Genomic DNA, 13,172 nt, shown 5'->3' with positions numbered 1-13,172 from the left:
ACAAGACAACACAAGACAGACACTGCACAGATATATAGTATTTAGAATATATAGAAGATAATGTAAAAATAAACAATGGAATTTCACATACATTTTCGGATTCAGCGTTCAATTCTATATAAGTGAGTGTGTTTTGAGGCATGTGTGACTTCAAATAAAATTGTAAGCCAAGAAAACGTTCGTTTCATTCCTTAGGGATACAACATGTAAAACTGGCCCAAACGTCAAAACAAAACTCGCTCATTTTAAGTCGTACAAGCTAATGCGACCACTCATTCTTCTGGGAAGAATCCCGTGCACATGCTGGTCACACTTATAACTCACCTAAGTCTTTATAAGTTCATCAAATACTGACACCGCGATTGACATTCGCTGAGGTAAATGTTGATATCTCTTCTGAGGTAAAAAAAAACAAAAAAAAAAACAGTTTTAAAGCATTATACGTATCAAACGATACATTTTATGAAATGGGGAAACCGAATACACACTTTGGTGGTTTTAAAATGACAGAATATGTCTTTATTAGAAGAAAAAAAAAGAACCTTGAAGACGACGCTGCTAACAAAATACACCGCTGCAACGCATAACCACGAGTTTAAACTACATTTACAACAAATATGAAAACTATTTTCATATCACAATGTTAAATATAGAATATATAGAAGATAATGTAAAAAAAAAAAGAGCCCTATCTTCCAATGGTAAACAATCCTTCAAAAAATTCCTGGATCAGGAATAATATCCTGAGCTTCACCAAAAACTAATCAATTCTTCCTTATCCCAAAGGCAATCATCCCACCAACTTTCATCCAAATCCGTTCAGAACTTTTCCAGATATCTTGTTCACAAACACACGAACACACACACGGACACACACACACACACACGGACACACACACACACACACACACACAGACACGATCGAATGCATTACTCCCTCGCGGGAGTAAATCTATGTAGTTATAGTAATAACGATAAATCATCTGAAAATGCAAAGCCCCGTCCACTTCCATTTGCATTCAAATGTCTTCTTCTTCTCCCGTATGCTCAAAATAACAAAAACAGTTAAAAAAAACATACCAAATGCAAATTGATGATTTATGCAGCCTTGACCTTTAGATCTAAAAAAAAAAAAAAAAGAGCTTTCAGCTTTTGATTGGTGAACCAATTCTGTGACCCAATATGCAGATTCTTAAAATTTCAGGTCAATTGGATGAAAATTTATGATTTTATGTGATGCTGACCTTTGACCTTTTGAGAAAATTATTAATTTGCCTTCTGCATCTATCTATAATTCCAGTAATCTCTGTGTGTATGTTTGTATGTTTGTATGTTTGTATGTATGTATGTATGTATGTATGTATGTTTGTCTGTGACCGCTGTTTCTCGACAACCACGGGTCCGATATACTTGAAACTTGCCAGGTATATTGCTGGGGACCCGAGGATGTGCCTTTTCAAGGTTTCATATTAATCGGAGAAGTAGTTACCGAGCTATGTCCAAAAAACGATTCAACCAATCAGAGAGCAGCGAGCTATCACGTGTGCCGAACGTGGCGAACAGACTCTGCCTCGGACGGCACATTTGAGAGCGTATTCATTTATTTCACGTTGGAAAACTATGTTGCCGTTAAACTATGTTTTAAAACTAATTAAAACTAATTTGCGATTCATCGTAACTGCGATTTGCGACCTTCCGGACAGTGAAGACTGCACTTCCGGCAGCCAATCACAGAACGCGTTATTGCGTAGGCGTGGCCGATGTGAGAGCGAGCCGAGCCGACCGCGTGCGCCATTACGGTTCGTAATTCGATTTCTTCCGGAGAAAATAATAATTTCTCGATTTCTTATGCGCATTATTTCTCCCAATTCAGTCAGAGCGAAGGGCGGAAGCGAAGAGCGTTGTTTTTTTTGTTTACGGGCGTACGGGCGTACGGGCGGGGTAGAGCGTACGGGTTGCGTTATTTATTTTTTTTGGCAAGGAACGGGCACCCACGTACGGGCATGCCCTAGTATTATCAAAATACAGCTTTGTTGAGAATTTTATGACAAAACTCAAATGGTAAATTTAAATTTCAGGTCAATTGGATGAAAATTTATGATTTTATGTGATGCTGACCTTTGACCTTTTGAGAAAATTATTAATTTGTCTTCTCCGTATTATCATAATAAAGCTTTGGTGAAAATTTGATGGCAAATAGCTCAAATGGTAACAAAGTTACGGCCCGGACACAAACACATGGACTCACAGAAGCGATTACAAAACCCCTTCTCCTGATGTGCAGGGGACGGGCTAATAATATAATAATTGATGTTTCCTTCAGAAAATTCCTTCAGGAATTTCCTAATAATATAATTCCTTCCGGGCTTTCCCATCCTTCTAAAACATAAGCAGTCGTGCCTGTGGAGTCAACCAAGAAGTTTAAAACGCGAACTAAAATGCAGTCAAATGGCTGGCAGGCATATATGAATGAATGAATGAATGAATGATCGTTTTAAGGCCATTCTTCCCCGCTAGAGCAGGGGCTAGCCTTGCGGGCCCCATGACAATCATGGTTCCCTGTTTGAGGCAATGTTTTTTTTATGGCCGGATGCCCTTCCTGACGCCTATGGCAATGGAACATATTTGGCATATGCCTCGGGCATATCAGGCATATATGGCAATGGAACATATTTGAAGAGAGCAATTGATTGAATGATCAACAAAATTTTCTAATTATTTTCTAACTTTATCAATCGGGGCAAGACAGACAAACCAAGTTGGATGTTATCATCCAGAAGCCAAACACAAATACCAGAACAATAACATGCTCGTACTTGCCGGTTACAGCCCCACCAATATGCAACCTTCTATTCCCTCTGTACCTGTGCAATCACCTTTTAATCCGATCCAATGTCCTTACCCAACGTTTCTTCTTTCTTTAACCATAATCTTATGCAATGGTTAAGATTCTCCAAAATGTTAACCATTGCGTTAAGCTTCTCGGGTAATTTCATCTTGCTTAAGCGCAAGTAATAATGCAGCAGGGCTCAAGTAGATGGAGCTTCTTCTGTGAACAAGAGAACCTCACATCGACCTTTCTTCACGTGTAGTCCCTTTCTGTCACTTATTTTGGAGGACGGCTCCATACAGGTTGCACGTGCTTTTTCTTTTTTTCTTTCTTAACCCCTGTTGTCCCTGTGTATATCAGGCTGCCCGCAACTTGGGAAACGTGGCTCTCATGAACGATGGAGGACTCAAGTTGAGCGACGCCGTGAACGAAACTACCGATAACAAGTCGTTCAAGGCGCTCTCCTTCCTCACACGGAACCTGGCACGGAATCGCCAGAACCATCCCATCATGAGTAAGTTGTGGATAATTTGGCTCACAATGTGGATCGTCTTGTCGAAGGTCAATATTTGATGTTAGATTGGTTGATGATCGTGTTGCTCAGGTTGTAAGATGGGAGGGAGATGTGATTGCCATGATGTGTGAGAAGGTTTAGCTCGAGCGACGTCGATGACGTGCCATCGCAAGTCCGCACACTTCCCACCAAAGGCAAAGTTGAAAGATGGCAAAAAGTTCAACCAGGAATGACCCAATATCCAGTTTCTAGTTTATTTTTCCCCTATGTGACCCATCACCCCAAGTCCCACCCCTCCGCCCCCCGAGGTCAAACTTTGACCCTGAGGTCAAATCCCAAAAAAACTTTACGTATTTCATGCATCCCCCAATGTTGATTACATATAGAAAGTTTCCTTAAACAAAAAGTTTTTAAAATGTTCCTGTAATTGCATCTTTTGAAATTTGACCTTTTGTCCCTGCCACAGGGGGCGGAGGCAAAAATGATATTGTTCTTGCACCTTTGTGTCATGTGATCATAATTACCAAGTTTGAATTTCTGCTCAACCGTTTCTGAGGAGATAGCGTGGCGGATGGACGGATAGACAGATGGAGCCGATCACAATATCCCGATTTTTTTCAAAACACGTAGGGATAACAAGCATTGCCGACAACTTGAGCGGAACATACATAACGTTACTTACTGTAGTGGTCGAGGCTCATGGAAAGGTTAAATATATCATATTGAAGGCCAAGGATACCAGAACAGTTGGGCTACTCCGTGTTTAAAAAAAAATGTCCTTCCTGCGAGTAACCGGATCGAAGAACGTTTCTGTGCTTTGTCAACATTTAGCATTTTGCTTTGTTTGTCTGTAGTTGCTCATTGAGAGATTGAATCCAAATTGCTGATATCTGTCATGACGTGCTTTGTATAGGATTGCATCTCAGTCAAAGATGGAATGGATTGTTACAGAAAATGCTTAAATTTTTTTTCTTCTAAAAATACAATTTCAAACTGGAGTCATGGTAGCAGAGAAATGGAATTTGTGAATACAAGAATTCCAGAACAGTAAACTCTAAACACACATGGTGAGAGATCAAAGGAAATAAAGGCCTTGTTGATAAATATCATGGAATACTTGGCTCTGCGAAGGCTAGTATCCATCTATGTTGACGGACAAGTTCAACCATGCATTTTGTCATCCAAATGTATGTTAACAACTGTGGGGAATGAGATGTGGTTGACGTTTTGAGCATTAAAAAAAAACATTTCAAAAAGCCCCCCCCCCCCCCTCCTGCCCCCCACCCACCTCTCCAAGGCTACCATGAAACACCAGCTGCGACTTGTTTCCCCACAGAAGTAAACATGCTCTTTTTTATACAAAGTCAAGGCTCGTGTAAAAGCTAATACATAAAACATGCACAGACACATAATACATAATACATAATAAAGGGAGCGGGAGACAAGAGGGGAGAGAGAGGGAAGCACACAAGCACAATGACAGTAGAGAACAGGGACATCGGTAGATCTGTGGAAGGGAGAGGGCTGGAGGGGTAGGGGTACATGGTATAAAACAAATGGACACTACTAGGAATTTCAGGAAAGAAGTTGGAATTTAAAAGAGGTGGATTTGGGGTGTAACGGGGGTAGAAAAGATCAAGGTTTTTATTTATTTTTAGATTATAAAATTCATTGTTTGTAACAATGGAAGATCAAGTGTGACCAGACCAATCCCAAGAATGGAAGAAGGATCTAACAGCAATGATGTAGCACAATGTATTTGTTATCATCAGATTTGTTAGATCAGATTTGCGTCAGATCTGTTGAGACCTTAAGGAATAGCTTTGGATGGTCCAGAGGAAGGGGGGGGGGGGGGTGCAGTTATTAGGTGGGGGGCAGTTGCTTTGAAGGTCAGTAGTGCACTGGCTTTGGAAGTCAATGGAGCGCTTGCTTGAAAGTCTTGGGAGGAGCTAACTGGAATGCCATGTGCTAGCTCTGAGGTCAGAGTTGGGGGGGGGGGGGGGGGGAAGGGATGGGGGGTAGGTGGTGAGGGCGCTTCCTCAAATGTCAGGGGTGCTCGCACAAAGATGAGGGGTGCTGGCTTGTAGGTATGAGGGGCATATGGTGCTAGCTTGTACCTTTGGGAGCAGGGGACACGAGGTTGAAGTTCAGGAGGTTGTTAACGTGAAGATGTGGTGCAAGGTTGAAGGTCAGGGCAGTGCTAGCTTGAAGGGGGAGCAGAGGTCACTGCCTTGAAGGTCAGAGAGGCATGAGCTTGGACGTTTCAGGTGTACAGTACAATGACGTCACACCTTTGAATTGTGAGTACCGTATGTGCATTGTGGTTGGATTTTAGAGAAGATTGTCAATCTGAAAAGCACTTTTTGGCCTTTGTAGTGTTTCCTTCTATGAATGTGTGTTTGGTGCAATAATTCCATATTATATTTGTATAAGTGTTTCAAAGTCAGTTTTCATTCTGGACCTTTGGACAGTTTGCAAATGTCACTGTTAATGTTACCCTTCCGAAAAAAAGTAAGTGGTCTCAAAAAGTCAAATTTTTAGTAAATTTAAATTTTAATAAATTTACCAAAAAGTGGTAAAAAAAGTAAAAAGTGGTCAAACACCTCAAAACTCAAACTTGTTCTGCAACTTGACATAACAAAGCCATGTACAAAGTTTCAGTTTAATATGTTAAAGGTCATGGAAAAAAGTCCAGAAAGCCACAGGTGGGACGGACAGACAGACCGAGAGCAACCTATAGTCGCCTCCGGGTAGGGGACTAATAAATGTAGACCACGTGTTGAACAGGGTGGGTGAAGCATAACCTCCTCCTCCCCGGTCTCGGGTCTTCTCTGAGGTCTCAAGCATTTAAAAATAGATGACCCCTTAGACTTGTTTGCATGGGCCTCTTGTGCAAGACAAGTATGACGATTGTCTTGGTTCTTTGACATGAATTTTCTGGTTATGTTGTTTTGGACTTTCGTTGTATTCTGACTTGTGGTTTATCTTCTTATGTGCTTCACACACCAATGTTTTGTTACACAATGGATGCCCAATAGGCCAGTGACGCATCATCAACGTGAATTGGCTCAAATGAATGCCAGATCTTTCTGATATTTTGATTGGCACAGTACGCTGGTAGAACTGTACCATGGTACGCATCGACGGTATATCGTCGGAATGGTCTTGAGGCCAGGTTTTGCATACAATGATGAATACAGTAGCATGGTGGGTACACATGGACATGTTCATTATACAAGATGTTTCCTACTTTTGAAACTTTATAACAAAACTGCTATTTTTCATTTTCTCTTTACCAGCAATATGTGCAAATATCAGTTTCATTTTCCGCGATAATCATATGAGCCAAACCCCCTTGCGCCCCATCCTAACCCTGCCCCCAGTGCAACATCTGGTGCCAACACTCGTCCACATGTTGCCAGGAAAGGAGCTCAAGGTGTCGCCCACTGATGACACCAGCAGCTCTGCCTGCTACGCCATCTTGGATATCGTGCAAAACAACAACCATTCATACGCAGAACGTTTTGTGCAGCAAAACCTCGTACATAAACTCATCCCACTTAGCCGCAGCCCGTGAGTGGTCTTCCTTTGGAAACGATTTTTTCACTTGGAAACAACATTGAGGTATAATCGATATGAAGAAGAAGAAAAAGAACCACCTTTAGAGGCCATTTTCCCCCGCAGAGCAGGAGGTTGGCCTTTTTCGGGCACCATGGCCCCCTTTTTGAATCAATGTTTTATGGCCGGATGCCCTTCCTGCTGCCAACCCTGTTAGTCGCCTCTTGTGACACACAGGGAATTACCAGTGAACTGGTACTCAATTTGCCGACCTCGGAAGGATGACAGGCTGAGTCAACTCCCCTGGCATTAATTCAGCGATCGACCGGGATTCGAACCCAGGATCCGAGGATCCCAAGCCGCACCCTAACCGCTAAGCCAATGAACCCAGGATCCTAGGATCCCAAGCCGCACCCTAACCGCTAAGCCAATGAACCCAGGATCCTAGGATCCCAAGCCGCACCCTAACCGCTAAGCCAACGAACCCAGGATCCTAGGATCCCAAGCCGCACCCTAACCGCTAAGCCAACGAACCCAGGATCCTAGGATCCCAAGCCGCACTCTAACCGCTAAGCCAACGCCAGGATATGGAAGAAAAAGAATTAACAAAGCGAAACATTTTCACTCAATTGTTCTAGCGGAGTGTTAGCTTATTGTCAATCGAATTCAGATGTTAACAGGCCTGGACCAATGCAAGTACAACAAATGCAAAGCGATGTCTAGGCCACATTCCAACATGTAAGCAAGAAAGGCGTCATGCAGAGCACGATACCTGCAAAATCCACCCCACCCTCCCCCCCCCCCCCCAAAACGTTGCCATGGATACATCAACTTGTCCATTTCATTAAGATTAAAATGAATGATCTTAATCAATGCTCAGGTCAATCGGATGAAAATTAATTATTTTTCAGATGAAAATTGATGATTTTAGAAGTTTGACCTTGAGTTGGCCTTTGACCTTTTCACCTCAAAAAGTTAGTTTCCCAATTCAGTGAGTCACTACATAATTGCTGTTTAATTCTCAAGTTCATGGGATGAAAATTGATGATTTTAGAATTTTGACCTTGAGTTGACCTTTGACCTTTAAATAGTTGGATTCCAAATTTAGTGAGGCAATATGAAATTGCTCCTTAAGTTTTAGGTTCATTGGATGAAAATTGACAATTTTTCAGACGAAAATTTATTTTAGAAGTTTGACATCGAGTTGACTTTTGACCTCTGAATGGCTGGTTTCCCAATTCAGCGACTCGATATGCAAATCTTGTTCATTTTTCAAGTCAATCGCATGAAAAATGACAATTTTAGAAATTTGACCGCAAGATGACCTTTGACTTCAATATCAACAGACTTCTCAGTTGTGACGACCTCCACAACTTGGCAACGTTTCATGGCGATCGGTTTAGAATTGTGACCTGTAGGCGAGTGACAAACAGACAGACAGAATAACAAAGTCGTCCGACCAAAACAGTTGAAAAATCTTTGACTTTGCAAGAAAGACTTTAGCGATAGACCGGGGCATGTACATCACAGTAGATCTGAAACTGAAAAGACCTAGAATAAAGTAGATCTATGGATGCGCACACACCCACTGGCATATGAAGTACCCTCTATTTGTCCCTTCAGAAAGGCCGGGGCTAATGGGATGCTTCACTCTGTATATGATGTATGTTATCAATCAAATCTTTACCTTGGTGTAGAAGGGTGGTTGTTATCTTGATATAGAAGGGTGATTGTTATCTTGATATAGAAGGGTGGTTGTTATCTTGATATAGAAGGGTGATTGTTATCTTGATATAGAAGGGTGATTGTTATCTTCATGTAGAAGGGTGATTGTTATCTTCATGCCGAAGGGTGATTGTTATCTTCATGTCGAAGGGTGATTGTTATCTTCATGTAGAAGGGTGATTGTTATCTTTATGCCGAAGGGTGATTGTTATCTTCATGTAGAAGGTTGATTGTTATCTTGATATAGAAGGGTGATTGCTATCTTGATATAGAAGGGTGATTGTTATCTTTATGCCGAAGGGTGATTGTTATCTTCATGTAGAAGGTTGATTGTTATCTTGATATAGAAGGGTGATTGCTATCTTGATATAGAAGGGTGATTGTTATCTTGATGTAGAAGGGTGATTGTTATCTTGATATAGAAGGGTGATTGTTATCTTGATGTAGAAGGGTGATTGTTATCTTGATATAGAAGGGTGATTGTTATCTTCATGTAGAAGGGTGATTGTTATCTTCATGTCGAAGGGTGATTGTTATCTTCATGTAGAAGGGTGATTGTTATCTTCATGTCGAAGGGTGAATGTTATCTTCATGTAGAAGGGTGATTGTTATCTTCATGTCGAAGGGTGATTGTTATCTTCATGTAGAAGGTTGATTGTTATCTTGATATAGAAGGGTGATTGCTATCTTGATATAGAAGGGTGATTGCTATCTTGATATAGAAGGTTGATTGTTATCTTGATATAGAAGGGTGATTGTTATCTTGATGTAGAAGGGTGATTGTTATCTTGATATAGAAGGGTGGTTGTTATCTTGATATAGAAGGGTGATTGTTATCTTGATATAGAAGAGTGATTGTTATTTTGATATAGAAGGGTGATTGTTATCTTGATATAGAAGGGTGATTGTTATCTTGATATAGAAGGGTGGTTGTTATCTTGATATAGAAGGGGGATTGTTATCTTCATGTCGAAGGGTGATTGTTATCTTGATATAGAAGGGTGGTTGTTATCTTGATATAGAAGGGTGATTGTTATCTTGATATAGAAGGGTGATTGTTATCTTGATATAGAAGGGTGGTTGTTATCTTGATATAGAAGGGTGATTGTTGTCTTGATATAGAAGGGTGATTGTTATCTTGATATAGAAGGGTGATTGTTATCTTGATATAGAAGGGTGATTGTTATCTTGATATAGAAGGGTGATTGTTATCTTGATGTAGAAGGGTGATTGTTATCTTGATATAGAAGGGTGATTGCTATCTTGATATAGAAGGGTGATTGTTATCTTGATATAGAAGGGTGATTGTTATCTTGATATAGAAGGGTGATTGTTATCTTCATGTAGAAGGTTGATTGTTATCTTGATATAGAAGGGTGATTGCTATCTTGATATAGAAGGGTGATTGTTATCTTGATGTAGAAGGGTGATTGTTATCTTGATATAGAAGGGTGATTGTTATCTTGATGTAGAAGGGTGATTGTTATCTTGATATAGAAGGGTGGTTGTTATCTTGATATAGAAGGGTGATTGTTATCTTGATATAGAAGAGTGATTGTTATTTTGATATAGAAGGGTGATTGTTATCTTGATATAGAAGGGTGGTTGTTATCTTGATATAGAAGGGTGATTGTTATCTTGATATAGAAGAGTGATTGTTATTTTGATATAGAAGGGTGATTGTTATCTTGATATAGAAGGGTGATTGTTATCTTGATATAGAAGGGTGGTTGTTATCTTGATATAGAAGGGGGATTGTTATCTTCATGTCGAAGGGTGATTGTTATCTTGATATAGAAGGGTGGTTGTTATCTTGATATAGAAGGGTGATTGTTATCTTGATATAGAAGGGTGATTGTTATCTTGATATAGAAGGGTGATTGTTATCTTGATATAGAAGGGTGGTTGTTATCTTGATATAGAAGGGTGATTGTTATCTTGATATAGAAGAGTGATTGTTATTTTGATATAGAAGGGTGATTGTTATCTTGATATAGAAGGGTGATTGTTATCTTGATATAGAAGGGTGATGGTTATCTTGATATAGAAGGGTGATTGTTATCTTGATATAGAAGGGTGATTGTTATCTTGATATAGAAGGGTGATTGTTATCTTGATATAGAAGGGTGATTGTTATCTTGATATAGAAGGGTGGTTGTTATCTTGATATAGAAGGGTGATTGTTGTCTTGATATAGAAGGGTGATTGTTATCTTGATATAGAAGGGTGATTGTTATCTTGATATAGAAGGGTGGTTGTTATCTTGATATAGAAGGGTGATTGTTATCTTCATGCCGAAGGGTGATTGTTATCTTCATGCCGAAGGGTGATTGTTATCTTCATGCCGAAGGGTGATTGTTATCTTCATGTCGAAGTGTGATTGTTATCTTCATGTCGAAGGGTGATTGTTATCTTCATGTCGAAGTGTGATTGTTATCTTCATGCCGAAGGGTGATTGTTATCTTCATGTCGAAGTGTGATTGTTATCTTCATGTCGAAGTTGATTGTTATCTTCATGTCGAAGTTGATTGTTATCTTGAAGCGCCACAAAAAGTGGGAATAATTGTTTATGTTAACGTAAGGGGGTTACATATAAACAAGAATGGACAAGTGGTTCAAGAAAGCTCATTTGTTTGGATTTCTGCATGTGCAATAAGGCAATTGTTAACACGTAACATAACATGTAGATGGTTCCCTCACACATGTTACATGTACATAGTTTGTATTCATCATCAACCCTCACCATAACCCATACTGACTGCATTTTGCAAATCTATATTCCCTTTAGTAACTGGCCCAGAACGTCAGAGGCTGCTTCCTTCCTGCTTCAGCATTTGTGGGGCATAAAGGACCTGCGCAAGATGTACAAGAGGGTAAGCACAAACCATCGGAATTTGAGTGAATAAGAGAGAACTCCTGCAACACCTGGTCACTGACTCGTACCCTTTGCTCTCTAAAGGCAATGTGTGCACAAGTAGACACCTGCAAGGAAAGCGAAAATACACGAGGCACATCATAATCTACCTGATTACCTGCACACTTGTCCTTGGTATCATTTGAAGCCGGCTATCTTAAAATTCCACAAAACATTGTTTCTTTGCCCCTTTTTGCAGTTTAGTCGGTCATTATAAAGAGTTGAAGTATGATGTCGTGAGATCGTTTAAGAATTCACCTGGGAGGAATGTTGCAGGAAAGTGAAATGGTTCTGCCTGGGTGAGGGGGCATGTGGAGGGGTCTTGATGGATTCACGAACGTGTACAAATGTACGATAGGCCGGATCTGCATCAGGGCCTGGACCAAAATCGAATCGGCTTGTTCTTGTCATCGAACCAACCCATCCACCAAGTTTTATCATAATACGTCCACAATTGTTTGAGACATCATGCTCCATATCATTTTTGGCCCCATCGCTCAATGGTGAAGAATCCCTTTAAAATGGCTGTGCCTGGATCTTCACCAAAATCTTATATATTCGGCCTTGTTGGACACTCGACCGTGTCCACCAAGTTTCATCTGAATCTGTCCATAACCTTTTTGAGATATCATGCTCAGAGAGACGGCAAAAAGGGTTGGCGTCAGGAAGGGCATCCGGCCGTAAAACATTGCTTCAAGAAGGGGACCGAAAAACAACAACAACCACGGTTCCCGAAAAAGGCCAACCCCCGCTTGCGGGGAAAAATGGCCTCTAAAGGTGGTAAAGGTGGTATGCTCAGAGACAAACAGACAGACAGACAGACAGGGGTGAAAACATAACCTCCGTCCGTCGGTGGTGAGGTCATGAGAAAGCTCCTCCGAGATATCTGAATAACAAGACAACATGGCGAGGCTGGTATTCCACATTGTTGTCATTCCGATCTCGGCATTCTTCATTCGGAAGTGTTCCATGTCTGTTCAAAGCTGCATCCTTTCACTTCGACGTCATCGTTTTCATCGTACCCCAGGAACCTCGAGAGTACATGTCTCTGGACATTCTATACGATTTTCTTGTCCTGGATGAGAAGACACACCCCTCCTATTATTATGGGTTTTGAGTTAACGTCTTCTTTTACATATTTGCAGACGAAAACAGTCGAATTTAAGAACAGGTGCTTTTTCAGTAAATCTGGAGCGTTTCATCACTGTGTTTCCTTGTGAAGAGACGAGGTTACACATTTATGATTTGATCCTAAATTGCCTTGGTCATGGCTGCTTTCATTATCCGAGGTAAATGTCAGGGGGATTTTTTTTTGGGGTGTCGTAACAAACGCATCGCGAGCTGGAGGGCCGATAAATAGGGTAATGGTGGGATGCCAAATAGGGTAATGGTGGGATGCCAAATAGGGTAATGGTGGGATGCGGTTCAGTGGAGCAAAGCGAAGGTGGAATTTATGGAGGAAAAGTGATTTATGGAGACAAACAAGACATGAGAAGCAATGATTGTGAAAAGAATGCGGTTTGAGATTTGAATGCGAGTTCAGGGTGTGAGAGACGGAGGCGTAGATGGAGATGGAGACGGAGAGAGAGACGGTGATGGTGATGGGGAGAGAGAGACGGAGAAAGAGATGG

The 13,172-nt window shown here is 40.8% G+C and overlaps 1 protein-coding gene across 1 annotated transcript in view; it reads left to right on the top strand.

The window, feature by feature from the left end:
• LOC137432326 (plakophilin-1) overlaps positions 1–11,720 on the top strand; it is a 51,942-nt gene extending 40,222 nt beyond the window's left edge. Inside the window, exons 10-12 of the mRNA XM_078769122.1 lie at positions 3,191–3,344; positions 6,728–6,917; positions 11,416–11,720. Coding sequence (XP_078625248.1) covers positions 3,191–3,344; positions 6,728–6,917; positions 11,416–11,533 — 462 coding nt within the window. The 3' untranslated portion in view covers positions 11,534–11,720. The remainder of the gene's footprint in view (positions 1–3,190; positions 3,345–6,727; positions 6,918–11,415) is intronic.
• Positions 11,721–13,172: the final 1,452 nt, after the last annotated feature.

Source organism: Myxine glutinosa, unplaced genomic scaffold (assembly GCF_964187855.1).
Source record: "Myxine glutinosa unplaced genomic scaffold, kmMyxGlut1.1 SCAFFOLD_1248, whole genome shotgun sequence".
Lineage (NCBI taxonomy): Eukaryota > Metazoa > Chordata > Myxini > Myxiniformes > Myxinidae > Myxine > Myxine glutinosa.
The sequence above is the reverse complement of the archived record's forward strand: the minus strand, read 5'-3'. Positions and strand labels throughout refer to the sequence as shown.